At 39.1% G+C, this 26,628-nt stretch overlaps 2 protein-coding genes across 5 annotated transcripts in view; one reads left to right on the top strand and one right to left on the bottom strand.

The window, feature by feature from the left end:
- LOC134665701 (uncharacterized) overlaps positions 1-14,078 on the top strand; it is a 32,047-nt gene extending 17,969 nt beyond the window's left edge. The window contains exons 11-15 of the mRNA XM_063522660.1: positions 903-932; positions 1,267-1,383; positions 5,477-8,781; positions 10,299-13,579; positions 13,745-14,078. Coding sequence (XP_063378730.1) covers positions 903-932; positions 1,267-1,383; positions 5,477-5,517 — 188 coding nt within the window. The 3' untranslated portion in view covers positions 5,518-8,781; positions 10,299-13,579; positions 13,745-14,078. The remainder of the gene's footprint in view (positions 1-902; positions 933-1,266; positions 1,384-5,476; positions 8,782-10,298; positions 13,580-13,744) is intronic.
- A 727-nt stretch (positions 14,079-14,805) lies between these two features.
- The window catches only part of LOC134665694 (transcription factor cwo), a 48,676-nt gene continuing 36,853 nt past the window's right edge, over positions 14,806-26,628 (bottom strand). For 2 of the 4 annotated variants that reach the window (XM_063522645.1, XM_063522646.1), the window contains exons 4-10: positions 25,084-25,245; positions 24,475-24,645; positions 23,803-23,880; positions 22,744-22,931; positions 21,724-21,861; positions 20,890-20,980; positions 14,806-20,047 (exon numbers count right to left, since the gene is read on the bottom strand). In XM_063522645.1, coding sequence (XP_063378715.1) covers positions 19,854-20,047; positions 20,890-20,980; positions 21,724-21,861; positions 22,744-22,931; positions 23,803-23,880; positions 24,475-24,645; positions 25,084-25,245 — 1,022 coding nt within the window. In that variant the 3' untranslated portion in view covers positions 14,806-19,853. The remainder of the gene's footprint in view (positions 20,048-20,889; positions 20,981-21,723; positions 21,862-22,743; positions 22,932-23,802; positions 23,881-24,474; positions 24,646-25,083; positions 25,246-26,628) is intronic. The other 2 variants (XM_063522647.1, XM_063522648.1) reach the window with 1 other exon arrangement.

Here is a 26,628-nt window from a genome sequence, read left to right as displayed (position 1 = left end):
TAACAAACACAATATAATTATTTTACAATACATATGGTCCTATTTTCCCGCACTAGTGCGTAAAATAGCACTTTTCGTGCGATGTCAAAAGTTTAAAGGGCCATATGTACTGTAAAACGTTGTACGATACACGTGCGAATAGGTAATTCGCAACTCGTGTCGATTTAAAACACTCCCTTCGGTCGTGTTTTAATTTATCGCCACTCGTTTCGAATTTCCTCTTTAACGCACTTGTATCGTAAATAACTATTATATTTATGTTTTTAAACAGTTCGATATTTTCCCAATTTTCACTGCGTTACGTATCGCAACGAAAATCGATACCTAGATTTTCATTATCTCTAATTTAAAAATTCTAAAACCATCCAAACATCCAATGTTATGCATTGCCAAGCTGAAGATACAGAATGTATAAACATACATATTCCTACGTACACATAATTCGATTTAGCAGGATACCCTGCCACTGATTGTTATAGATTTAAGTATGTGTCTAACCTTCAGGGTGTTTTTATGACCCTTGGCCATATTCTTCCAGGCCAGTCCAGACGGGATGATCAAATTGACCTATTTGATCAGAAAGGAAATTGGCGTCATTCTCCAATTTAATCACCAATTTTAGATTTGGTATTCTTGAGTACGCACCTCAATTTTATCGGTACCTAATATCGGTCATGTCATAATTGGTGGCCTAAATCGGCGAGCCAAATTGGCGATGGCGTCCGCACCATTTATCAGACAATTATACAGATTGGCGAAAAATTGTATACCTAATGAAAATTATTAGGTATAACTCACATATTCAGCTCACAAAGTATGGCTAAGGGTCGAAAGAATACACTGTACATAAATGTAAGTTAGTCATCTTCATATTGATTAAACTCTGAATTTCTTTTCACTAGTCGCACCTTCGGACAGCGGAGCGCTTACAGGTAGCGATCATTATTTCAAACTGGGAGTGGGGAGGTTCTTGACATTTCAGCCAGACTATAACGACAATAATCTGCCAATTTTTATGTTGAGGGTCGCCGTCGCCGTTTGTTTCTTTTTTTTCTTTTTTTCATTAATGAGGCGTCGATTGATCATTTTTAATGGTCTGGGTGACATGCTATGTGTTGAACCAAAATCCATACATGGTTAAACGTAAAGCATTAGAAATAAAATCTGAAATTGTAAAAGAACATCTCCACTTCCTTCATTAATTTATCGACTCAAGTACTTACAACCATTAGAATTTTTGTATTAACAAAATTTCCTTACGTGCAGGAGTGTTCGACGCACAGCCGACGGCGTCCGAGCGGCAGCGGGAGAACCTCAGCTCGCGGCTGCGGCGCGAGTTCGGCCTCGCCCTGCCCGAGGACGAGCGACACGAGGCCACCACAGGTAACTAGCGCACCCCAGTGGTAGTTAATAACACCCATAGTTCTATAAGCAGGAGTGTTCGACGCACAGCCGACGGCGTCCGAGCGGCAGCGGGAGAACGTCAGCTCGCGGCTGCGGCGCGAGTTCGGCCTCGCCCTGCCCGAGGACGAGCGGCACGAGGCCACCACAGGTAACTAGCGCACCCTAACTCCCCTAACTAACGTGGTAGTTAGTAACACCCCATAGTTCTTGATGTTCTAATAAGGCACTTAAGAAGTGGAGAGGGCCACCACGCCTTCCTATTTTTCCTTCCGTCGTCGTGCGGTTTCCGTCCGAAAGTGATGCTAGTGTTATTTTCTACACAGTCTTTTTAATTTTGCATTAAACACAGTTGCCTTCTCAATCTCGCTCTTCTCAAAGTCCCGAGTTTTAAATAAATAAATAATGGAATCGTTTACCGCCTCGGGTGAGACCTCCAACTCGGGACTCCGAGAATTCAATCCGCCGCCCTTTCAACTGAGCAGCCGAAACTTATCCGTATTACTGTATGTATTATTTAGTAATATTAAGGCGCGGTGTGTAGTAAAATGCGCTTTTTTGTAACCATATTTACAGACTTTTACAAGGATTTCATGCATTATTTCCTAGTATGTATAACTTTAGTCCTTGAACTACGTTATTGCTTGTCAGAAACGCAACGGCTCATTATTTTCTCGATAGAATCTTAAGTTGAAAACATGCTTAAAGCCGTCTTTTGATCCATATTTTAGAAGTACTATGACGAAAATGGATATGAAACTTACCTCATTCGATAGCTTTTAACTAAATCTTCGTTATTGCTGGTCCTTTTATCGATACGTTAATCTTTTCATTCATGATTTTATGAATTCAACTTTTGCCTACTAAATTACACCCTACGCGGCAATACCTTGCGCCCATTCCCCGCGCCAGTACGCCCGTGGCCACTGCCAGCGTCGGACCTATGCTAGTTTAGTGGACGTTTCATAAAATGGGTAACCACTGTATAAATATGCAAATATGTTATACACACAATGTTTTTCAACATACTTACGAAGAAAAGCAAAATCATTCTTAATTACTGTGACATTTCAGACATTCGCCCGTCATATTGTCATTTTATAACAAGTTGGGAAGCAAAGGCACACACCCATCTAACCAATCCGGAATTCAGTTACGATTGATAAATTGTGTAAACATATTTTATTAAAGGCTATTAAATTAATCAAATTGAATCATTTTTAAACATATGTGTACGGGATTCAAATACCTACCGTAGAGTTTCGTATCTTTGCCTGCGCTACCTATTTTCGCCTAGTTTGACATAAGTTGCCATTAACAAAATGTTTCTAATGTAAGCCTTACATAAAACTGCTAAATACAAAGTATTTTTTACGGGTGTCAATATTCTTCGAACATTCTGCGGCTAACTTCACTCAGTTGACCTTTAGTGAGGTTTTTTTGCGACGCCGACCACATGTTTTTATAAACCAGTGTTTTAACTTCAGTTTTAAACGGTGATACGGACCCGGTAATGTTAAACTTTTTACATGATTACGTCCTATAACTATCTCTTTTTCATATGAAACTATTATTTTATGGTTAGCTCACGTTTAGAAGTCACAATTGGATAAAACGTTGGAGAGGGTACTTTGCGTCCATCTTGTTGCCAAATTTCGCCTACCCCTAGGGTTGACAAATTTTTTGTACCACATTCATTGGTGGATGACATTATTTGTTTCCAAATTTAAATATTTTCTTATGTTTAGTTATTTTAGTTTACGCTATATGCAAATGTTTATTTCTACTCTTACCTATATTGAGTAGGTACCAAATAGGTATTTTTATGTCTCACTTTGTGTAAATAAGGTTGATTTGATGTCAATTACGATAATAACAACAATTTTGCAACAATTAAACAATTTTGTAAGAAAAAAATATTTTTTTTAACTTATAAACCATTACTCCCCTTTATTTGACATGTTGGTTAATTTTGGCAGCCCTAGCTTCATTATACAAAATGTATGAAAACGACTTCCGACTGTTACCTAACTTCGCCTACTACCCCGTTTTTTAAATATATGCCTAGTCTGGTATAGTTAAGGTTCATAGTATATTAGCACATTCCAAGGAGATGCGACTTAACGTGTCTAAGTCACAGAAAAGTAAGTATTAGCGGCAAGGCATGCCATAGGCGAAGATTGGGAAAAATACCCAAACATCGCCTATTGCCTTTGGGGCCATTTATTACTAACTTAACCAATGAAATTCAAAGTTTTAGTGGTGTATACTGATAGTTAGGAATACTAAAAAACGTTTTTTCGCCTTAACGGATTAAAATGCTTTCAAATTTGAGAGATAAGTATTTTGAGAAAAGTGTCAAAACCCAGGCGAAGCTACGCAACTCTACGGTATGTAACCTATGTGGGAGTGTTTAGTGTATGGTGGTAACCATTTCACCGCTTTTAGTTTCCGAGTTACCTACATGCGTTTTAAGGGAAGTGGTCGAAAAATGCCTAAAACGGTTTTGTGTTTAATATTAGGTAAGGTAGAAGTACTAGTGCTCGACGTTGCACTATAGTAGACCTAAACCAAACGGACGACCGGGGTCATATCTCTATCTCTCTCATACCATCTTCGACAACGCGAGCGTGAATGAGAAGTTTTACGACCCCGATCGTCAATTTGGTTTGCGTCTACTATAGTATTCGACATGGGTATAGTGTGTAGCTTTCAAATAGAGCTCGACGGCTAATCCTATTGTCTATTGTTAAGTAAAACCGCTCGTGCCACGTGCCACAACCACCTGCATAAAAAATACGTACTTCGGTTACTGAGTGCCGGCGAGTCGAACGCTACAGAACCAGTCTAAAATGTGTCATCGAGATGCGTAACAAAGGCGCGTTATCGGAGAGCGCACCTACACAGTTTTTTTGAGCGTTGGCCTAGCCCGCGCTCAGGTGCCAAATAAAATAATTAAGACCCTTTTTTGCAGGTAAGTAGCACGTGCGGTTTTACTTAACAATAGACAATAGGATTAGCCGTTGAGCTCTATTTGAAAGCTACACACTATACTTTATATCAAAGTAATATAGGTTAAATTTGAACGCCGACGATCTTTCTGTATTCAAATTTAATTCTTGTCACTTTGACATAAAGTGCCCGTGTCGAATACTAGTGCAGCGTTGAGCACTAGTACCTACTTCTACCTTATTTCCGCCAAGTCCGTACCGTGCTATATGGAAATTTATTCCAAAAAATGCTGTTTTTATATACCACACTGGTGGCAAACAAGCATACGACCCGCATTCACCATAGCCTATGGACGCCTGCAGCTACGGGGATGTGAGTGATGTGACACATTTTGCCAAATGTTGATTGATTTTATATAAAATAAAAGTCCTAATATAAAAAATAAGCTTTCATAAGTAATAGTTACTGATTTTTAAAAAGCGCTTTTCAACTAAAAGACATGTCAAGATCGCTTACCTTCTTTCAAGTACCTACTTTCTAATGCTATAAAAACGAACTACAGTATTCTTCCTTATTTTCAATACCTACTTGCCCGAAATTGACTTCTATGTAGAATTAGACCAAGTCTGCGACGATTTTGATTACGCACGCAGTGCAAGTGTTAATCATAATTACATAAAGGTTTGTCGTTCAAAATAACACTTGCACTGCGTGTGCAATCAAAATCGTTGCAGAATTTTCTTGGACTAACTCTATTATATTTTTAAGGTAAGTAAGTACTAATTTCTGTCTCATAATAATTGGGTATAATTTGATTAGGTTCTTAATTTGTCGGGGTATACTCTCATTTTGTATATAATTTCATTAAGTACTCATTAAAATACGAATTTGCTAATAAACCTTATTCGATATTAATTGTCGGAAAAAATCCCGGAACTGACAAATCAGAATATTCAGAATATCGATGGCGCCAGAATAAGGATGTAGACGTGCTGCGCGGGAATGGTGCGGCGGGGCGCGCGGGGCGCCCGCCCGCCTGTTCTACCACCCGTCTGCTTCACCCCCTCGGAAACGTAAAACTCAAGTATAAGAGCGCCTTAAACTGTATTTTACCTTGTTACAGAGGGTGCGTCAGTGGTTCCTGCGCGGCGCTGCGACAGATAGACCCGTAAGGCATATTTTTGTAAATCTCACGGCGCAGGGCGCCGCTGTATAGCTAAGTTAACGTACGTTTTGTAACGCGGGAGCGCCCGAGCGCTCAAACTGTATATTTCCGTTTCACTTCAGTGTTCTTTTCACGGTTTTTCTGCAAGTACAAATTGTTTTTATTTCCCTTTGTAAATATTGTACATAGGAGATGAATTAAGATAGGATGTAGTGGTACATATGTATAATGGTATATTTTTTTTATGTATGTATAACGTTTATGTATGTCGGATATATTTATTTAATAGAAGGACCGTCTATAGAAGGATTGCTAGGATTTTTGTACGCATAATGTTTAAGTAAATTATAGTTGTTTTTATTATTTGTTTTACTTTTTAGCGTGTATAGAGCTATGCGGGCTCCTCCTAAGTGTAGGTCTCGTTAGGGTAGCGTTTCCGGTGTAACGGTTAGTTTGGATACCGATTTCGTGTTAGCCATTATTAGAGGTTAAATCTGTGTTATAATTTAAGTAAGCGCTTTGTTACTGCGTAGATAATGGCGGCTGCGGAAGCACTGACAGGCAATCATTCGTGTGCGAGGGACAGCCTACACAAGCTATGAATATGAGACGTTAAAAATCGAAATCAAACTGAACTTTTCACACTATTTGTACAGCAAGGACAAGAAAATACGTATAGAAAAGTTTGTACAAGTTGTATGACATTATACGTCCCATTTTGGTCACATCGTTTCATATTCAATGCATCTATGGTTCCGCATCACAAAGTCGAGGCAGCTAACTCCGGTCCACACCCACGTTATCGTTGGAAGTTATTGCAAACGGCAAAATAGTCAACATGTCTACCAACAAGCTTCTGTTTAACGGTTGACTGGTAGAGAATGGCTTTAAGTCTGCCATTCGTAAAGATGAATGCATCCCCTCATATAAGTTAGTATTTGCGAGACTCACTAACTAGAAGAATGACTGGCTAAATTTAGCAAAACTTATCTCGAGACGCACAAACTACTCGAGCACAGTTTTGTAGCATATCTCTATTAATGCGAAAGTAATTCGCGTATGTTTCTTTGTTACTTTACTATGAAACTATTTTTGATGCTCAAGTACTCCGTTAGTGGGGGGGTGGACGTAGGCGCTACTTATTTTAGGAAACCTACCCCACCCTCCTAGGAGGTAGGGGGGCTAATAACAAACTGAACCCCACAAGGGCAGAGAGACAGACCCGAGAACAGCTAGTAGAAAATAACCGTACCTTGATTGGTATTTGGCTAATTTAGTCTATTTAAATATGAAGCTTTATTAATAGCTACTAGCATATTGCGTTCAAAAGTTAGCTGTAAATTGTTAAAACTTGTCACATTTGAAGTTTACTCGTATAGGGAACGTGCACGAACTGTAGGGGGCAGCACAGGAGCCCCCTGTTTATTGGCGAGAAGTGTAATTGCCAAGTTTAAGCTTCCAATGTAGCCCACAAGATGACAGAGCCTACAATGCATTATATGTCCGATTCAGGCCACAAGACGGCAGATCCAACGCGCATGGCCCCTATACACACATGATTCGACTAAGAAGCCGTACTGCAATGATTTGCATCTATAACTTCAATACCTTTACTGCCATATTCATGGAATATCATGGCATACACTTGATCAGTAAATTTTAGCCCTTATTGTACACAAAACAAGGTGCATGCTCGCAGTGAATAAGATTTAACAATAGCTAGTAAATAGAATTTATTCGTCTCATCGAAGCGATCGTATAGTGGCCGAATTATAAAAGAGAGACATACTGAGATAGAGTGCTGAAGTGAAAAAACATGCTGACGAAATAGGTTTTTTTTGTAGTATTTTTACAAATACTAGCCAATCTATTGGAAATTATACGGACGGTCTTTGTAAAATTGAATATTAGTAAGGCTTTAATCTACTTGATTACGTCTACAGTTCATTTGATTAATTTATGTAACGAAAATTTGTCATACAGGGTAACTTTCGTTACACAATGAAATTAAATAAATTGAAGACTAATTAAAGTCATACTTTTTACTCTATCCTCGTGAAAAATCGTCTAGTGAGATCCTATTTTGACAGCACGTTTTTGGGTTCATTTTAGCAATCTATTTTAAAATAATGTTAGATAACCTTGTCACATCAGACTGGAATCCCCGTAAGTACCATGTCTATACAACATGATGTTTTTATCTTCGTGCAATTAGGGGAACTCTGTAAATATGTCATTGAGTGTTAAAATAGCCAATTATAGACTATAGATACAATTTTAATTGAATAAGCCGTGATTTTAAAATGATTTTGTAATTCTGTAGGATAATCGGTAAAAATTTCATGTTGTATATTAAGATTAAGATACGTCAAATAATAGATATGGATCGGATATGTCAGTGTCAAAAGTGAGGTTTCTACAAACAAAAACGTCACTTTTGACACTTATTTGACACTGACATATCCAATGTATGTCGTTTCCATATCTATTATTTGACGTATCTTAAAGTTCGAATATGGCTGTGGGAAGCGGGCATAGTAGAGTTCATACATTTGCAACTACTCAGTACTTTTCGTACCAAGACTGACTAAAATAGCAAGACGCGTTCGTACGTTTCCGTGAAAATGGGCGTTTTCAGAAATAAATATTGAAAACCTGATTCTTTCACATCTGGACGTTCTTGGGCTCATTCTACTCAGAATCGACAGCATTCTCCATCCCACCATTAAAAAAAGATGTCCCAAAATGTCCATTCCATTACGTCACGTTTTAGTATGAAAATTTTTTTCACTTGTATGTACATACGTGACGTAGTGGAATGTACAATTTTCATACAAATTTTTGGGACATTTTATTTTATCATCAGAATTGAATATGCTAGTGATTCTGAGTTGAAAGAACCCAAAAACACCGGGATCTGTGAGAATCGGGTTTTCGATATTTATTTCTGAAAACGCCCAAATACGATAGAAAATAATGTAGCACTACATCTGTATTGACCTTATTTCTTTAAATAAGAAAGGACGTAACCGAAACTATGCTCATGCTTCCCCAAAACTCATATAAATCACGCAGCTACAGTTTAGACAGCGATTACAATATTCCCGATATCTCTGCTATGAGAAGACAGACATTTATGCTTTCGCTTTAAGTCCAATCAAATCTATTATCTGAGCTCTCACAGAGTCTTAAGAACAGTAGAAGACAAAATTTGTTCACAGTACAGTTTCCTAATGAAACACTACTTATGCTAAAATTTAGACGTGCGCGCCGGTCGAAAAAAATCGGGCGGCGGCGCGCCACGAAAAAATCCACGGCGGCGGCGTAACGCCGGCGGCGTGGGATTTTCAACTTTTCAATATACGTCTAATGAGCAACCAAGATTAACTCTTAAATCAACACGGGAAAAATATCAAAAAAACTGTGTTACATCGTTTTTTTGGTTTATTGTAGAAATATCATGAAAAAAACATATGTCAGTATGTTGGACGTTGCCAGGATCGGTGTAAATAAAAAGATACGCCGCGTAATGAAAAGACGTCCATTATTTTGGACATTGCCGAGAATAGAGTACCTACTTTATGTGCATAAGGTTTGTTTTTAGTCCAATTCATGTTTTTTAAAACAAATATAGAATAATTGCATATTTTAATTAGAAATACACTTACTGATAATGTCAACTTATGTAATGAATTGAAGTAAAACCTATTTTATATTTTTGGAATAACTTTATAGCTCGTAGGTGGTAAAATTTTACCAGTCATTGACGTCATTTATTTAACATTAAATCAAACAGCGGGTTATCCTAGGAAGCAGTAACATCGCAATGGTTTTTACAATAATGCATGCACTTTTATCAAAATTTTCCTAACAAATTTCTCAAATGAAATCGGGTCTGTCTCTTAATGAAAACAAATCCACACACAAACAGGAAACAAACACACACACCACATTCACTGGGAAAAAATCCATAAAAATATATCTATTTGGTTCATTACCTAATACGGCAAATAATGACTTTTTAAAATTAATTTATTTACTACAAAAACTACCAGAAAATTTAATAATTTTACTCTTTGCATACTTGGCAACGTCTAACATATTGGACTTAGCAAAAGTGCCGTGTTGTCGATTACAACGGGCAAAATACTGGACATTACACTTTTTACACTCGTTTTACCCATAAACAAAAAACATTCTTATGTATATCATATTGCCACGTAATGAACAGACCAGTAACTGGTCAGTATTACGATCTATTTTATTTTAACGTTACGTTACGTTATAAAAAAAATTAAATATGGGTAAAATGTCAGTCGGTCGGATGCTTCCTTGCAAGTTCTGCGTTCTGTAGGACTTTGACAAAAATATTATGTTCACACTGGTTCCCAATATTTTCTTACATACTCATACTTAAAAATAACATATCATTCAAGTAGTATTAGTAGTTTCCTGGTAGTGTAACTAAGTACGCTACCAGAGGAAAGTAACGCTATGCTTTAATATTTGGTGCAGAATTTTTTCTTGGGATGTCCATTATAGTGGACGTTATCGATTTAAGGGTTAAAATAAATCAAGCAATGAATTTAAAAAAAACCGGAACAGTCGGAACGCTAAAGCTAGGCACGTCGCACGCGCTTTATGTCAATTGATTTTAAATTTGTACTCTTGCGGGCTTTGTCTCGGCGCGAATTTTAAACTACCGGCGGCGGCGGCGGCGCGCTGACTCCTTATGGCGGCGGCGCGCCGCGGCGGCGCGCACGTCTACTAAAATTCCGAGCTAGCTGGATAAAATTTATTAACAAGAAGTACTCGTAATTTATACACCTTGCTGAAATAATTGTATGGTATAGGTTTTTATATGTATGTAATTAATCTGGTCTAAACTATGGCTGCGAGATCCTCACTATTCATACATACATACATACATACATACACTATACAATAATCGCGACGACAACGAGTAAATGTTGTGCGACACTAAACCCAGTGACTTACTTATACGTTTGCAAAATATTTTATTCGTTAATAGGCTAAAACGTTGCATTTACACACAATTAAACACTTTAATTATAAATCTGTAAGAAAGAAACTCATACACATAGGGGCTATTCATAAATGACGTCATTTCAAATTAGGGGGGGGGTCTGGACATCGGATGACGGTAGCATGAAGTAGGAGGAAATGGGGTCATTTGAAGCATGGTTTTTGGATGATTATAGGGAGGGGGGGTCAAATATCGTCAAAAATCGATGACGTAATTTATGGATAGCCCCATACAAGCATGAACGCTGAAAACAACACCCTCTTTTTTCGGGCAGTCGTGTAAAAAAATTAGGCAAAAACAGAGTTATTATTTCTTTATTTACTGTCCTCGAATGCATTTAAAAATCTCGCCCATTGGGGACTCATACCGGCTGCCATTGTCAGGTATTTCGCCCTACAACGCACTATCAATAGATTGATAACGCCATCATAGCAGAACCTCAGCAGAATTGATTTCATTCATTGTAACATAGTATGTATTATGAAATTAGATTTACGAGATGATTTGTGGCCTAATAAACGTAATAGACGAGCCAACGAGCGATGAGGTTGCAATTTAGTTAAGTTTACGTAGTGGTACAGGTGGTAAGACCAATATGCTACACACGCAGAAACTATTTTTGGCGGTTCTAAATCTGGATATTATTTTCAATAATTAGGCACGTGTTGTCCTTTTTCGCAACGAGGTAAGAAAACCGGACAAGTGCGAATCGGACTCGCCCATCGAGGGTTCCGTACTTTTTAGTATTTGTTGTTAAAGCGGCAACAGAAATACATAATCTGTGAAAATTTCATCACGGTTCATAAGTTACGGCCTGGTGACAGACAGACGGACGGACATCCGGAGTCTTAGTAATAAGGTCCCGTTTTTACCCTTTGACTACGGAACCCTAAAAATCGTACCCCCATGTCATATACTGTATTAAGTATTTCGAGTTATGTTACTTCCTAGAAATTGAATTCTCTTCGGTCGTTTTGTGATTTCAATAAAATAGATACATTTCATAAAAATTGATATTTATAAAGCAGTTGCTCTTACCGCCTAAGTCTGTATAATATAAAGTAGCAGCTACGTCTAAGCGCCCAGTTGTGTGACTCCATCCCTCACAGTTGCTCAATGACAAAACGTCTGCTTTTCGTGTTCGATAAACTTAAGATTTTCGTATCCCCCTAATCTGAATGTTAGAGTAGTACCCGCGTTCCTGATAGGCAGACTAGTTACGAATGTGAATTTAGTTTTATCTTTAGGCCAGTGCTATATTCAAGGTGGTTACTATTAGTCCCCATTTTGGCCGCTAAATACTGGTAAACATCTTCAATGTACAATGTGCGTAATAGTTTTCCATCGTATTTCCTCGGAAACGTTCGCACGTGTCACGCTGCTTCAGTCAACCTCAGTACTTTTTGTACCGAGACCGGCTGAAATAGCAAGACGTGTTCGTACGTTTCCGTGAAAATACGATGGAAGATAATTATGCACCACATCAGTAAATTCCGGTGAAATTTTTTAGCAGAAAGAAAAAAGGGGATAAATAGGAATAGCCAATGATTTCTCACAAATACAGCATTTATAGATGGCTGTCTAGTCTGTGCGCTTCCAGTGTTATATTTAGGCATATTAGTTATTTTACTTATTTTGTTTCGTATATTTAGTACACTACAATATTCATCACATTTTCTTCGTGTCATAATATGCTGGATATTTCCATATTGGTTTATGTATTGTATTGTATCGCATATGATATGACCTTAAATATGTCCAAGTACTCAATAAGAGTTCATTAGAGCAACAAGTTATATTTTACTTTGTGCAAAAAGATTATGCATAGGTATTTGTGACAAGCGTGTATCTGAAAGCGCACGGGCATAGACAACAGTTCAACAGAGAACTGTAAGTTGTGTTATAGGGTTATTCATTTATTTTGAAGACACTGCAATACCCGGTACTCGAACCCTATGCTATCACGCAGAAATTTATTTAATTTTAGCTTACAATAAATGGACTATATCCCCCTATTCTGTTTCGTTACACCGATCCATTTCAGGACTAGTTTTTAGCATTGAATATTTGTCCCAATGGAGTTAGTTTGCCAGTTTTCGTGGGCGACGCTAAGGCGCAACGGAAATATTAATTGTGTTCAATTTTATGATTATTTATATTCTCACTTGGTTATAATTTAAGACGCTACCTTCGCAAATCGCCTAGTGTCTCACTGGCTACTTAATATGTACTGCAATTCAGTTTTAATGCATAATTATATCTAAGTCGTTATGTTGCAATATATCACCTAAAAGTTACGAATATACATTATTTTAGCAACTTTCAAGATGGATTCGTAAATAACATTTGATTTTAATGCTTTATATTTTGTTTTGTGTAACGAATTATAGCTTTTTTTGGTGTATGTTTTGTGATACAATCAATTTTAGATCAATAATCTAAATAGGTAAATTATCCTTAGGTGAAATGAGCTTGTAAATATTTCGATCTGGTTGTTTATTAGATACAGCATACTGCTTAATATTGTGTCTGACTGTTGAAGTGAAATAACCACCAGTTTTTTAGTGGAAAGTAAATGAAAATGGTTATTTTACGGTGTGGTTGAAATTAATTGTGCTGAACGTTACTCGTTACACGTTAGCCAACGTAGTCAAGATGACAATAGCACATCGACAAACGTCAAATGAATAGATAATGTACGAAAATTCACGTGACTTTTTCATACATTATTCAAGTTTCGTATGGCGTTTTCTATTTACGATTGTCATCTTCTCGTCTCGGCCTGTGCTTAGTTAAAAACATATTTCTAATTGTATTGGCAATTAATTTCAACTACCTTCACACGTCCAAACTGTGAACTGTCACTTGTAAAGTGATTTTATCACTTATCAGTATTGTGCGAGACGGTGAGGTTGTATTATAAGAGGCCGTCCGCCGAGGACCGTCGCATAATCAACACGTAGAGTTTAGATAGTATGTTTGTGATAATCACAGAAGCTGTCATCTGTAAAGGCGTAGTGTATAATTGTTTTTCATCGTATTTTCTCGGAAACATTCGTATTTGTCATGCTATTTCAGTCAACCTATGTACTTTTTGTACCGAGACTGGTTGAAATAGCAAGACACACTTGTATGTGAAAACAGGACGGAAAATAATTATGCACGACATCTATAGAGAGTTTATGTACATAGTAGCGGGTAATATGTAAGTGAAAAGCTATATTTTGTTATTGTAAAACGAAAAGCGCCCTCTAGTTTGCCATACCGCAATCCTTTTGTGCTCCTAGCCCGTACCGTTTCTGTAGCGTGTTGCGATTAACAATGGAATATTTTGCAATATATTAATATAATTTTTTTTATTCACTAAGTGATCGTAAAATAGAGCTGTATATTATCCAGATGTTAAATATTATTATTTCTTTCTTAATGTTTGAACTAAGCATGTAAAATTTAAAATAATAATATAGAATAAAAGATGTTATGATAATTAATTACATAAAATCTTCGTTTGAATCTTGTATTTCCTTTAACCTAAACCTACAGATGTGACAATTGAGGAAAGTTGCCAAAAAGTTGGAAAAGTTCTCGGAGATTTGTGGAAAAAATCACAGGAAGCATAGGAAACTTTAAAATGAGAATTTATAAAAATATCCAAGAAGAAATTCGCAATTTTGGGAACTTTCCGACGGCACCTCAGGTGTAGAGGTAGGCCAGGACAGGCAGAGTTATTTTCGCATTTATTGTAAAAGTAAGAATTGACCCCCACTTTATTGATTATTATGTCGCTTGTGGTCGATATAAGGTACTATTATTTCGCAGTGGACCCAACTACAGAAAATATTAAACGATTACTAGTTATGTGGACCCAACGAACGTGCCAGTCTAAATAAAGGTACTAAAGATGGACCAGCTTTGCACTGGGTACCATAAATATTATAGGACAATCTTATATTACCATACTTTTATTGTTTGATGAACTTGATCCGGCCTCATGTTTGGTAAGTATTATGGCATGTCTTCGAATATGTAATGGCTCCTCTACACGATGGGCCAGCGCCGGCCACTCCAAGGGACGCATTTATGCGTTAGAGGGAGCAAGTGATATTGCTATCTCATTCTACCGCATGGCTGCGTCCCTTGGAGTGGCCGGCGCTGGCCCATCGTGTAGAGCCATAAAACAAAGGACCGTGAATCAAAACAGCAGCAACGATATTTGGGCACGTGTACAAGAAAACGCATATTTTATCGTAAAATATTAACGTATAATTCTTAACTGTATTTACAAAAATATCTATTCAGTATTCATACAACTCAACATCGAATATACATTTGACACGAATTTCTTAACTATTTAGTACATCCATCTTTACTCTGTTATGATTATATAACAACTCAGTCTTAGAGCGTACACTCGTGGAACGTGTTTAGATAGTTGAAGGACAAACTTAACCTTTTGACTGCCACCGACGTCAACTGACGCGCGCGGCTGCAACCCAATATCAACCTTCGTGCATTCCAATAAGGTTCAGGATGACGCGCCGCACACGTTAGGCGTGGCGTCAGGATATAAAAATAATTTATAATGCATCTCTGTTTCTGCAGATATGCTCAGACTGCAGTTTGCCCTTCACTTAACCTCACGCCATCTAGTGAAAGCTCTGGGAGAGTAAAAACATGGCGATAACAGTAATAGGCCCAACTTAGCACGTACATACTAGTTCAGTTGTCTGTGGTAGCTCGTACACATATAAAAATATCCATTATAATGAAATATTCTTAAAATAATAGATAAAAACATTGTTGCAATCGGGCTGAACAAAATATATATAGATTGAAAGTGGCCAAATATATTGTAGCACACCTGTTGATATAAAAATAAGGATGTGTTGCGATATATTGGGTCGTGACTATCTATTTCATGCCGACTGTACATAATGATATAGTGGTAGAGTTAGACCAAGAAAATCTGCAGCGATCTTGATAGCCCACGCAATGCAAGTGTTATTTATACGTCATAATTTGATAGAAGTATGACGTTTAGAATAACACTAGCACTGCGTGGGCTCTCGAAATCGCTACGGACTTTTGTTGGTCTAACTCTAAAACCTTTGCGTTTGTGCAATATATATACAACAAGATAACATGTAGGTAGGTATAGTCGCACCAATAAAAGTCTGCAGCGGATTTGATAGCCCACGCAGCGTAAGTGTTATTTATACGTCATAATTTCATAGAAGTTTGACGTTTAAAATGACACTTGCACTGCGTGGGCTATGAAAATCGCTGCAGAATTTTTACGGTCTGACATAGGTTCATTATACATATCTCTACTTTTAATAATACCGTGGAAAGCGGATCTCGAAATACAAAAATATGTGTACCTACTAACAGAGTATTAGCTTAAAAAATAATTAGTCTTCTCGTGTAATACAAAAGGTGCTAAAAATCACTGAAGACCAATGAGCTTTGTGTAATATAAGTATCCTTTCCAATTGCAACAAATCATTTGTTATATAAAATAACGCTCTTTGACTACTACCGTTGGTTCACAGCCATAACTAAGAACTAGAATCATTAACTTCTAGAGTTATTTAGACCAAGATAAGTCTGGGACGATTTAGATAGCATTACACGTCATAATTTCATAGAAGTTTGACGTTTAAAATAGATAACACTTGCACTGCGTGTGCTATAAAAATCGTTGCAGACTTGACTTGTCTGACTCCACCTATATGTATTTACATTATGGGTGAATCCCATATTTTTGTAAATATTAACCCTTAAATCGACAGAAAACACTGAAGGTCGTGAATTAAGACCTCCTCGGTGCTCAATAGTAGCAATGATTCTGGTACCTAAAGAAAAAAATACAAAAAGCGGGTTAAATAAACAAAATACAAAATTGTGTCCAGTATTTTGGACGTTACCGAATTAAGGGTTAAGGCCTTAACTAAGAGCGCTCTTAATTCGTCCACAATGTAATCGATTCCCTTTATGTTATCATTACACAATGAATTCGCAAATAAAGTCAAACCCTTAATTATTTACAATTTTAATGAAATTCATCCTTTCAACACGCGTTAAAAAAGCGCTTGAATCCGTGTGCATTCTAATTTCGATTTAACGCCAAACACTTAAAAGTCCAAAATCCAACAACGCTTGATAAAAAGTCGTGTCAATAAATAGAGTTTGTTCGGAAAGAGAAGAGTCGTGAAATGTATTGGGCTCCATACATTCCACGACTCTTCTCTTTCCGCACAGACTCTACACATGTATCCATTTGCGTCATTTAACACATTCACTGCCCCCAACGCACATGTGCGTTCACTGTCATACAAGTTTGTTCCTAGGCCACGCCCCCTGGCAGTGAATGCGTTAAACGCGCGTTGTAAAAGCGCTCGTGCAAATGAGGCCTAAAAGCTTATAAAATTACAATTTGGGCAGAGGCATATTGTAGGCAATATGCCCCATTTTATCATAGGTGATATATCTATTTATAGATAAATTAAATATACCATAAAGGTAAATAAAATAGCATATCTGTTTTGGAATGAGTTAATATTAACAATAAATATTAACATGACACTTAAACAACGATTCTAAATTAAGATATCTAAAATATTTACGTATAAATTTTTCCAAACATATAACATTGGAAGTAGGTACAGTCAGTGTTTCTTAATAAGTACATTGCAATCACCAATTGAAACATACCACTTTATAGTTACTATATAAAAAGGTACATAGTACTTGCATTTCTTACAATGTGTTAAAATAGGATATTTAACTTTAAAACCCGTTTCACCACTTCTTAATACGAATATTATGAAATTAAAGGAATAATCATCAGGGACAGTCAGAATCCAAATGACTGCAAAGACGCATCGTTTCGCATGAAATGAAAAATATGATAAGTAGGAAACAAAAATAATACAATGGGAAAGCTATTTCAAAATTGGGTATTTTACTCCTTGACTTTTATATGTAGGTACGGTACGAAATGCAATAAGCAGATATGGGTCAAACCGTTACTTACATGCCCACAAGCTGTTAACTATTGCACACAGGAGAGAAAACTAGTGTGTTCGCGCGAACTGTACATTTTTCTCTCCTGTGGGCATAGTTAACAGCTTGTGGGCATGTAATGTAAGTAATGATTTTATCATAGTTCTGTAAATAAAAGGAGGACCTTTTCACGTGGATAAGGGCTAAATAAGAAAATTAACCTTTATAGCCCTTAACTTGTGTGTATGTCTACAGGAAAGACGTAACACAGTTATATTAAAAAAATATAGTAATTCCTTAGAAAAACGTGTCGATCCTTTCCGATCACTTGTGTCCTTATTTAACTGCACTGGTTAGTTATTTGAATTAGGTACGCGAAGATGCGTCTTCGGAGGTCAAACGTACACTGGTCTGGTTGCGAAGTGGTACAAGATTTGTGAAACAAGGTTGTTCTGTTAGACCTCATACTAACGAGCGCTTCATCAACGCGTGTTAAAAAAGCGCTTGAATCCGTCCGCACGCTAAATTAGTTTTAACGACCAACACTTAAAGTCGAAAATCCCATAACGCTTAATAAAAAGCGCCGCCGCCATCGTGTGAATAAACACACATGTATCCATTTGTGTCATTCAAACTTTTTTAACGCGCGTTGTAAAAGCGCTCGTGCGAATGAGGCCTTAAGCGACTGCTATTCATCAAAACTTAAACTTAATATTCCACAAACCGGAAATCGATTATTGTCATCGATACTTACACTATACTCCCATCCCTTTTGTCTCAACACTTTGTCCCCAAAGTTCATAACACTTAACTGAATAAAAATAGATAAAAATTCTTAAATAACTTATATCCGTTACCGTTTAAACTTAAAATCGTCTTTGCACTCGACCGGCACTTTAACGTCTATAAGCAATTAAGCATCCATTTAATTTTCCAGACACTGCACATTTATACTGTAATCATAATATCGTAGGGAGCGTTACACAGGTGTGGAGTGGAGTTTTGTATTGAACTTCACAGGTTCAGTGAGTTTCGTTGAATGTCATTGAAGTTTTATTTATTTGGTGGTTCTTTGGGGCCTCTTGGCCGCTCCAGCGGAATAAAACATTATTCTACCAATTAACAGCTGTCAAATAATATTATTCACATTGAAATTTATCTTTTTTCCCATGCCGGGTGTTGTTGCTTGTATTTTCCTGACCGCATACTTCGTTCGCACATAGCCGACAAATATTTAATTAGTCGGGAAATAATCCCATCGTACAACAGTTTTCAACAGTTAGCCTGTAGGTACAACACGCTCAGTTTGGTAGACAAAGGCGTTCAAACCGGGATCATATTTACCGCGACAGCCGCTTAGTACTCGCAACGTTCGCGTGTCTCATCGTAACTCAACTGACTGGTGGATCTCGTCTTAGTTTAAACGAACGATTCATTAGTGATAGCTGGAGGCCTAGCCGCCACCGGGCTTCCCCGCTTGCCGAGGCGGCTGACGATATGACAGTAAATATTTCAGAGCTCCTGCTCACACCGGACATCAGTCGCGCTCACGCTTTTCAAATTGAGACAGCAGACGTCGTTAGGCGACAATGCAACGTTACAGACAATGTCATTAGGTCCGGTTCACACCGGCCGCCAATTCTGGTCGCGCGGCTCGCGCTTGACGTGGTAGTTGAGGCGCTCCCTTTTCAAATTGAGACAGCAGGCGTCGGTAGGCGACAATGCAACGTTACAGACAATGTCATAAGGTCCGGTTCACACCGGCCGCCAGTCCTGGTCGCGCGGCTCGCGCTTGACGTGGTAGTTGAGGCGCTCCCTTTTCAAATTGAGACAGCAGACGTCGGTAGCTGACGATGCAACGTTACAGACAATGTCATAAGGTCCGGTTCACACCGGCCGCCAGTCCTGGTCGCGCGGCTCGCGCTTGACGTGGTAGTTGAGGCGCTCCCATTTCAAATTGAGACAGCAGACGTCGGTAGCTGACGATGCAACGTTACAGACAATGTCATAAGGTCCGGTTCACACCGGCCGCCAGTCCTGGTCGCGCGGCTCGCGCTTGACGTGGTAGTTGAGGCGCTCCCTTTTCAAATTGAGACAGCAGACGTCGGTAGCTGACGATGCAACGTTACAGACAATGTCATAAGGTCCGGTTCACACCGGCCGCCAGTCCTGGTCGCGCGGCTCGCGCTTGACGTGGTAGTTGAGGCGCTCCCTTTTCAAATTGAGACAGCAGACGTCGGTAGCTGACGATGCAACGTTACAGACAATGTCATAAGGTCCGGTTCACACCGGCCGCCAGTCCTGGTCGCGCGGCTCGCGCTTGACGTGGTAGTTGAGGCAGGGCTGGAAGTTGACGTGGATGGTGACGGGGTGCAGCGGCGCGGCCAGGTGCGCGGCGCGCGCGTCCAGCACGTCGTACGGCCCGAGGTGCCGCGCCAGGCACGAGTAGTCCACGCTCAGCGGCACGTAGTACTTGCCTGCAAGATCATAACATGGTAATGTTATAGCTGAGAGAAAAAAATAATTGAATAATTTACTAACATTATTAAAATTCTGCCCTGCTAAGCCAAAGAGCGCTATCTCAAAAGAAAATTCCCTGCTGAGTCGGGACCATTTCGTGACCGTGGTAGTATTACCTGTTGTTTTATCTATTAAGTTTTGTCACGAATAAAAACATTCTATTCTAAAATTAATTACTAACTTATACTTTAGTTTCTATTGCTGAAAATTCCATTTTCGTAATAATTTGATTTTGAGATAACGCTATTCGGCTTAGGAGGGCAGAATTGTGATGTCGAAGGTGGAAAGGTGAGTTTATTTCTACCGAATGCAATGTTTGCTGTAAATTGCAGTTGCGTAAACCGAATCGTGACGCATTCCCTAAACCGAGACTTACACCTACAGTTTATACAATATGTTATACAGTATGTATCAGAACGAAGGGCAAAAATAGAGACCCATTAATGTTTAGGTCATACTGAGCAACATTTACTATGGCACAAACCCCGAAATCGCGAAAAAAACCAGACCAGCACAATGTATGAAACATTTGGGTTGGTCCCATAGTAAAAGTTGGTCAGTATGACCTGAACATTAATGGGTCTTTTTCTTTGCCTTTCGTTCTGATATATACTGTATAATACTATATCAATAACTCAGATAATCTGTGCGGAAAGAGAAGAGTCGTGGAATGTGTACCTATGGGGCTTAATACATAAATAAATATTATAAGACATTTTTTACACAAATTGACGGTAAGCTCAAGAAGGCTTGTGTTGTGGGTACTCAGACAACGATATAGTAGCAGGCGGGTACTGACCTAGAGAGTTGAGTGCGAACACGGGCACGTACTGCGCGGGCGGCGCCAGCGGTTTCTCGTAGTGTTGGTGCGGGGACTCGCTCGACGTGTCCTGAAGATAATCAATAAATAACTCTGTTAAATACTTAGATTCTTTATTAACAACAGTACCTACTGAGGGATATAGAGCGCCGGATGAGTGAAATATGCTGCGATCTGGAAACTGAAGGCCTTACGTGTACCACGTTCGATGTAACACTTTAAAGTCTCGCGTTTTGTACACATATTTAATTACACAAACATAACATTTTTATAAACTAATTTCGGGTAGTTTAGTGGTGTTTTATTAATATCTCCGTTGACATTTGTTGGGACGTCAGTCTTTCCGTGACCACAGCTGGTGCAACTCAGTTGAAACGTTGGAATTAAAGGTAAAAAAACAATGAAATTATATCGCGGTAGACCCCGTTTGTGTAATTAAACACGTTCGATGTGTTGCCTCCTATACGTTACGTACGATTTTACAAGTGCGACAGAGGCGCAACACGTGGAACGTGGTTCGAGATAGGCCCTCTGAGCCCAATTGCGCAGGTATATCGAAAAGTGACTTTAATGTATTAATATATCCCCTCAGTTAGAACTTACAAGCTAAATTGGCGAAAACGAACGAAAATGCTCATTTACTACGCCTCAGCCCGTGCCACTGAAATAGAGTGCTCACTCCATACGTCAGTTTTAGTACCAAAACGAATATTATTTTGCGAAAATAATAGTCGTTTTGGTATGCAGCCTGATCGGGTCGTGGTTTTCTGAAGTTGGACAATAATTGTTCCACTGTCCGTATGAAGTATATACCTGTGGCGAGGTGTCCCTCGCGTCCTCCGTGGAGCCCGAGTTGGAGGTGGAGGTGGTGGAGGGCGCCGGCTTGGTGGCGCGCCGCCGCTTGTGCCCGTAGTTCTTGTGCGGCGCGCCGCGCACCGTCATGTCCGTCGCCTGAAAGTAACATATCATTGTTACTTTTTTCAATTTTAGGATTGTATTGGACATGGTCGAGTGGAGAAAACGAGGGGAGGCCTTTGCACAGCAGTGGGACACCAAAGTAGGTTAGAAAAAAAAATAGGACTAGGTTCCGGGCAGTAATATCAGTGGGGAGACACTCCTGACTTCGGTCAAACTAAGGCTCCGCTCGGCTCAGCATTGCTCCGAGCAATTTTTAGGGTTGGCGCCACGTGACTTCCTTTTGCGTGCACGACCACAGATAATATAATCACCAAATAGCCGAAAGGGATAGTGCCATGTATTAGAAAGAGATAGCATGATTCGACCCTGAACCGCTGTCAAACTTCGGGTTTGTAGGATGTGTCCTTTCTGTACGGTATTTCTATTATTTCTTCTGTAGTGGTAATATAAAAATAAGAACGTGTTATACGATAGGGAACGTGTATGAACTGTAAGTGGCAGCACAGGAGCCGTCAGATTTTTGGCGCGAGGCGTAAATGTGAAGTTAATGCTTTCGATAGTTCCGATGTAGCCCACAAGATGGCAGAACCTATGCACAAGAAAAAGTACAAGAACGATAGATGACACAATTCGTGACTTTTCGTTTCGCATCTATGTATTTTGATAGACAGCGTTATCGTTCTCAATGTCCGTCGTGTCGGGTCGTTTGTGTGTTCTGTGCTGTACGTAGGTACTTATTCATTATTCTGTTTTTACTAGTTATATAGTAGCGCTATCTAGTGTTCTAGTACTTCTAGTGATGACGGCAAAAAGTAGGTGGTATTCCAATTTCGTAAATTGGAAAGAAAATTGCATTAAAAGCCTGGGCATATCTTCCCACACATTGTAATGGACGCTAACCTATGAAAAGCTTACCTCACAATCCTGAGACCTTGAAAACCTTCTTTCAATAGAATTCTTGAACTTGTAAGAGTGTAAGAAGTCCTCGCCGTGTTCGGGCTTCCTAATGGCCCGCAGCGTTGGCTCCCTCTTGCGGTGGCCGTCGAGCGCCATGGGCTCGCCCTCTGGAGGCGCCTCGTCGGGTGCTGCGACCACGTTGGTCACTGGAATCAATGCGAGAATGCGAGCGAGTTATAACCGCTTCATACATCATCACACAAAAAACTCAATATTGTATAAATTAAATTAAAATAGAATATAACTAAACAATAAAGATGACACTGAACATAAACTTAATAAAATCCAAAAAAATCGAGTCTAACAATTCGTCCCGCGCCCTTCCAGGCGGAAAGGTGCCCATATCACGCTCACTCTGTCAGCCTCTACTCGTCATCAGAAATGACCCGGAACGCAGGTCATGACTTCAAGCACCGCTCAAATTAATTATTTTACCAGCAGTCACGAATTTTTTAGAAAATAGGGAAAGAAAATGTTGAGTATGTATAGATTTAGGTATAGATTTATACTGGCTGATTAATTGTTAAATGTTAGTATGAAACTTGACGAGTTCTATGTCAATATGTCAATATGTCACAGCGTCAATAAGAAAGGAATATCTGTTTTTGTGTTATGTATATTATGATGGTTTAATTTAAATATATATTATGTTTCGGACCTCTGAGTATTACTTAATAGAAAATATAGGAAGTTCTTTATCCAATGTGTTCATTATGTACCTACGCAATAACCCAATGGTGTCAAGGAAGCTTGCACTCAGCACTCACTATTAGGTACCCTGTCTTTTTTTTGCGAAAATGTCCCAGTGATTGGTCGGATTATTACAAATTCCACTGTTTTAGAGAAAAACTAATTTAAAAAGATGAAAGCTATGGGGAAGGTAACTGCTTTCTGATTGTATATGGTTTCCTTAAGGTCTCCCTATCTCTCTCCCTTATCGATGGAATCTAGAAGAGCGCCATCTACAATTGTCTTTCACCGGCCTTCCCCATACAGCCAGGTTCTAAAGCTAATTACCGGTGCGATTGCGATCCGGCATAGTCCTTGGCACCGCCAGGCCTCGAAGTGTGCGTACTGCTATAGAGATGAGACCTTCTGTGGAATTACTCTCAGACTTTATATCATGCTCGAAACTTGGTGATCATACGACTAGGTTGGTTAGACAGGTATCCCTATGTTACAGGGCAAATATTATTATTTCTTCTTCTTCTTCTTCTATTATTCAGTAAGAATAAAAACTTGGAATAGGTAAGCATGAATTTTAATAAAAACTAAAAGCGATGTCTTGGAATTATTCAAATAAGCGTAAAGGCGCTTTTCGACTTGGGACCTACATGTACACAGTGTTATGAGTATCTTCGTATACCATAAGCCGTCCAATGAGGTAACTCCTGGGAAAACTAGAAGTCTAATACGGTAAGTGGGATGTGAAGTTGTAAACACCGACAGTCGAGACGCTGACGACAACCGCCAATTCGCTATACATTTGTTTTGATTACCTAATACACGGCGCTGGTTGGAGCTTGACGAATACTTACTTCCTGGTAGAAAACAGAAATCTATACCGATCACATATAGGTATTATAACCCAGACCCCCGACTATCTTCCAAGCAAGCGTACAGCCAACGGCGAAGCCTTCTGTCTCTTGTGAGTCTTGTGACTAAAACTCGTACTAATTCGGATCGTACCTCTATCGCACTCCATCGGGTACTGCTCCGGCTGTTCATAGGGCTCGGGCTGTGGGGGCTCCAGGCGGCGTGCGATGACGCCGTCGCGCGGCACGTGGCTGTGCGAGGAGCTGGACGAGCTGGCGGTCTCTGAGGAGGAGGTGGGATGACGCTTCTCGCGGGGGACTTCGCCTGGAGAGAGATGACGACCATTAAACAATGAAAGTTTGTTTGAAGGCTAAAAATAGATATTGCGCGAGAGCAGAGTCATAGAAGTTAAAAGTATCGGAAACGGACAAATACTTAGGATATTGAATGCTAAACTTTAGGGATTGATTGAACAGATAGGTTTCAGAACTCTGTGGCATCGTGTACCTACTCAATGCATTCGCCTATATCCCATCATCTCCACCATTCAATCTTTGTGACCCATGCGGCTAATTTAACTTCAACCAGCAGTGACATCACTATTCACCAGCTGCCTAGACTCCATGAACTTGGCAAACTCTACTGAAATATAATTATAATCCCACACAGTCCTGGGGTACAGGTATTGCAGTATTTATATACTTTTCATTTCTGGCTAAGCATAGAGGTATACAGCAGGATAAGTAATCTAAAATAGCCTACCTTTAGTGATCATCTCGACGTGTCTCTGCAGATGCGAGACGAGCTGCACACACAGCCCGTCCGCTTGGCCGTAGCCCTGCACCTCCGCGAGGAACCTGGCCGCCTCGTTGACCGCCTCGTGGAAGCCAGCTCGGAACTCCTCGCCCGCCACACGCTCGGCCGCTAGAACAGAATCCGCGACAACATGGAACCGATGCGCTGGTGCCAACGCATCGGATTCAATCATACCCTGCCTTATGGGTCCTCTACACGATGGGCCAACGCCACTCCAAGGGACGCAGCCATGCGGCGGAATGAGATAGCAATATCACTTGCTCCCTCTTACGCATAAATGCGTCCCGTGGAGTGGCCGGCACTGGCCCATCGTGTAGAGGAGCCATTAAGGGTGGTATTCCACCTATCCAATTTCTTCATTGAGTCTCATTCTCTCATTAAGCAAAATGTGAGAGGCAATTAATACACATTGGACAAAGAAATTTGACAGATGGAATAACACCATAAGCAAAACATTGTCATCATCATCGCTAGGACGTTGACCGGCTTTTGTTATGCACTAAGAAAGCCCGAGGTCTTGCCTAAACTAAACATCCTCTGCTCAATAAAAATTTAAATGTAGTTATATTTAGCATTTTCTTTTTTTAACGGTTTTTTTTTAAGGTTTGCTTAGCCAGTTGTACGATCAAGGAATTTAATTTCAGTACCATTTCGTACCTTATCACAGCGACGATTAGTATTAAGGTCCATAGCAACTTTCATAAGTATTACACTGTGGCAAGGTACGATGGTACCTGCTGGAATTTAAATTCTTTGACTATACATATACTGAGTCAAAAATGATTAAGGTTTACTCGGGTAATTCCGAATGTTAAAAACTGTCGGATAATTCCGAAAAGAGACTTTTATTATGATGGAATTTAGGGTGATTCTCATCTGAATTTCGGAATTATCCGACATTCAGTATTACCCGAATACACCTTACCTCCCTTTCTTCTTTCGTGATGAAATATCTTAATGAAGCGTATGAAGCGTTTGTTATTCGAACCACACGGCCTTTATGAAACTGGGTCAGACGCGTGCCTCGCTTGTTACTATACTCGTATACCTTTTCATTTATTTATAATATTAACACCTGTGCCACTTCACGATTTAAGTACACGACGTTTTTACGATCTTAATTTATGCACAGTGTGTCCTAGATAACTTGTATAATAACTTAATGATATTAAATGTAATAACAAAAAGAAATAACGAGGAAATATATAACTACGTTGAAGTACCTAAGTTTAATTTCAGCTACCTATGCGTCGCATTTGATGCATCTCTAATCAAATTCATAAAAATACGCAAAAAACTTTTTGTTCATACGTATGTCTACGTATCAAAGCTATGTCGTTCACCAAAGCAGAATATAGGTATAATGCTTCTTAAGCTATAGTTCGTTTTTTTTAGCATTAGAAAGAACTTGAAAGAAGGTAAGCAATCTTGACATGTCTTTTAATTGAAAAACGCTTTTTTTTAAAAATGTGTTTTTCAATTAAAAGACAC

Source organism: Cydia fagiglandana, chromosome 7 (assembly GCF_963556715.1).
Source record: "Cydia fagiglandana chromosome 7, ilCydFagi1.1, whole genome shotgun sequence".
Classification (NCBI taxonomy): Eukaryota; Metazoa; Arthropoda; class Insecta; order Lepidoptera; family Tortricidae; genus Cydia; species Cydia fagiglandana.
This window is presented reverse-complemented; position numbering and strand designations above follow the sequence as displayed.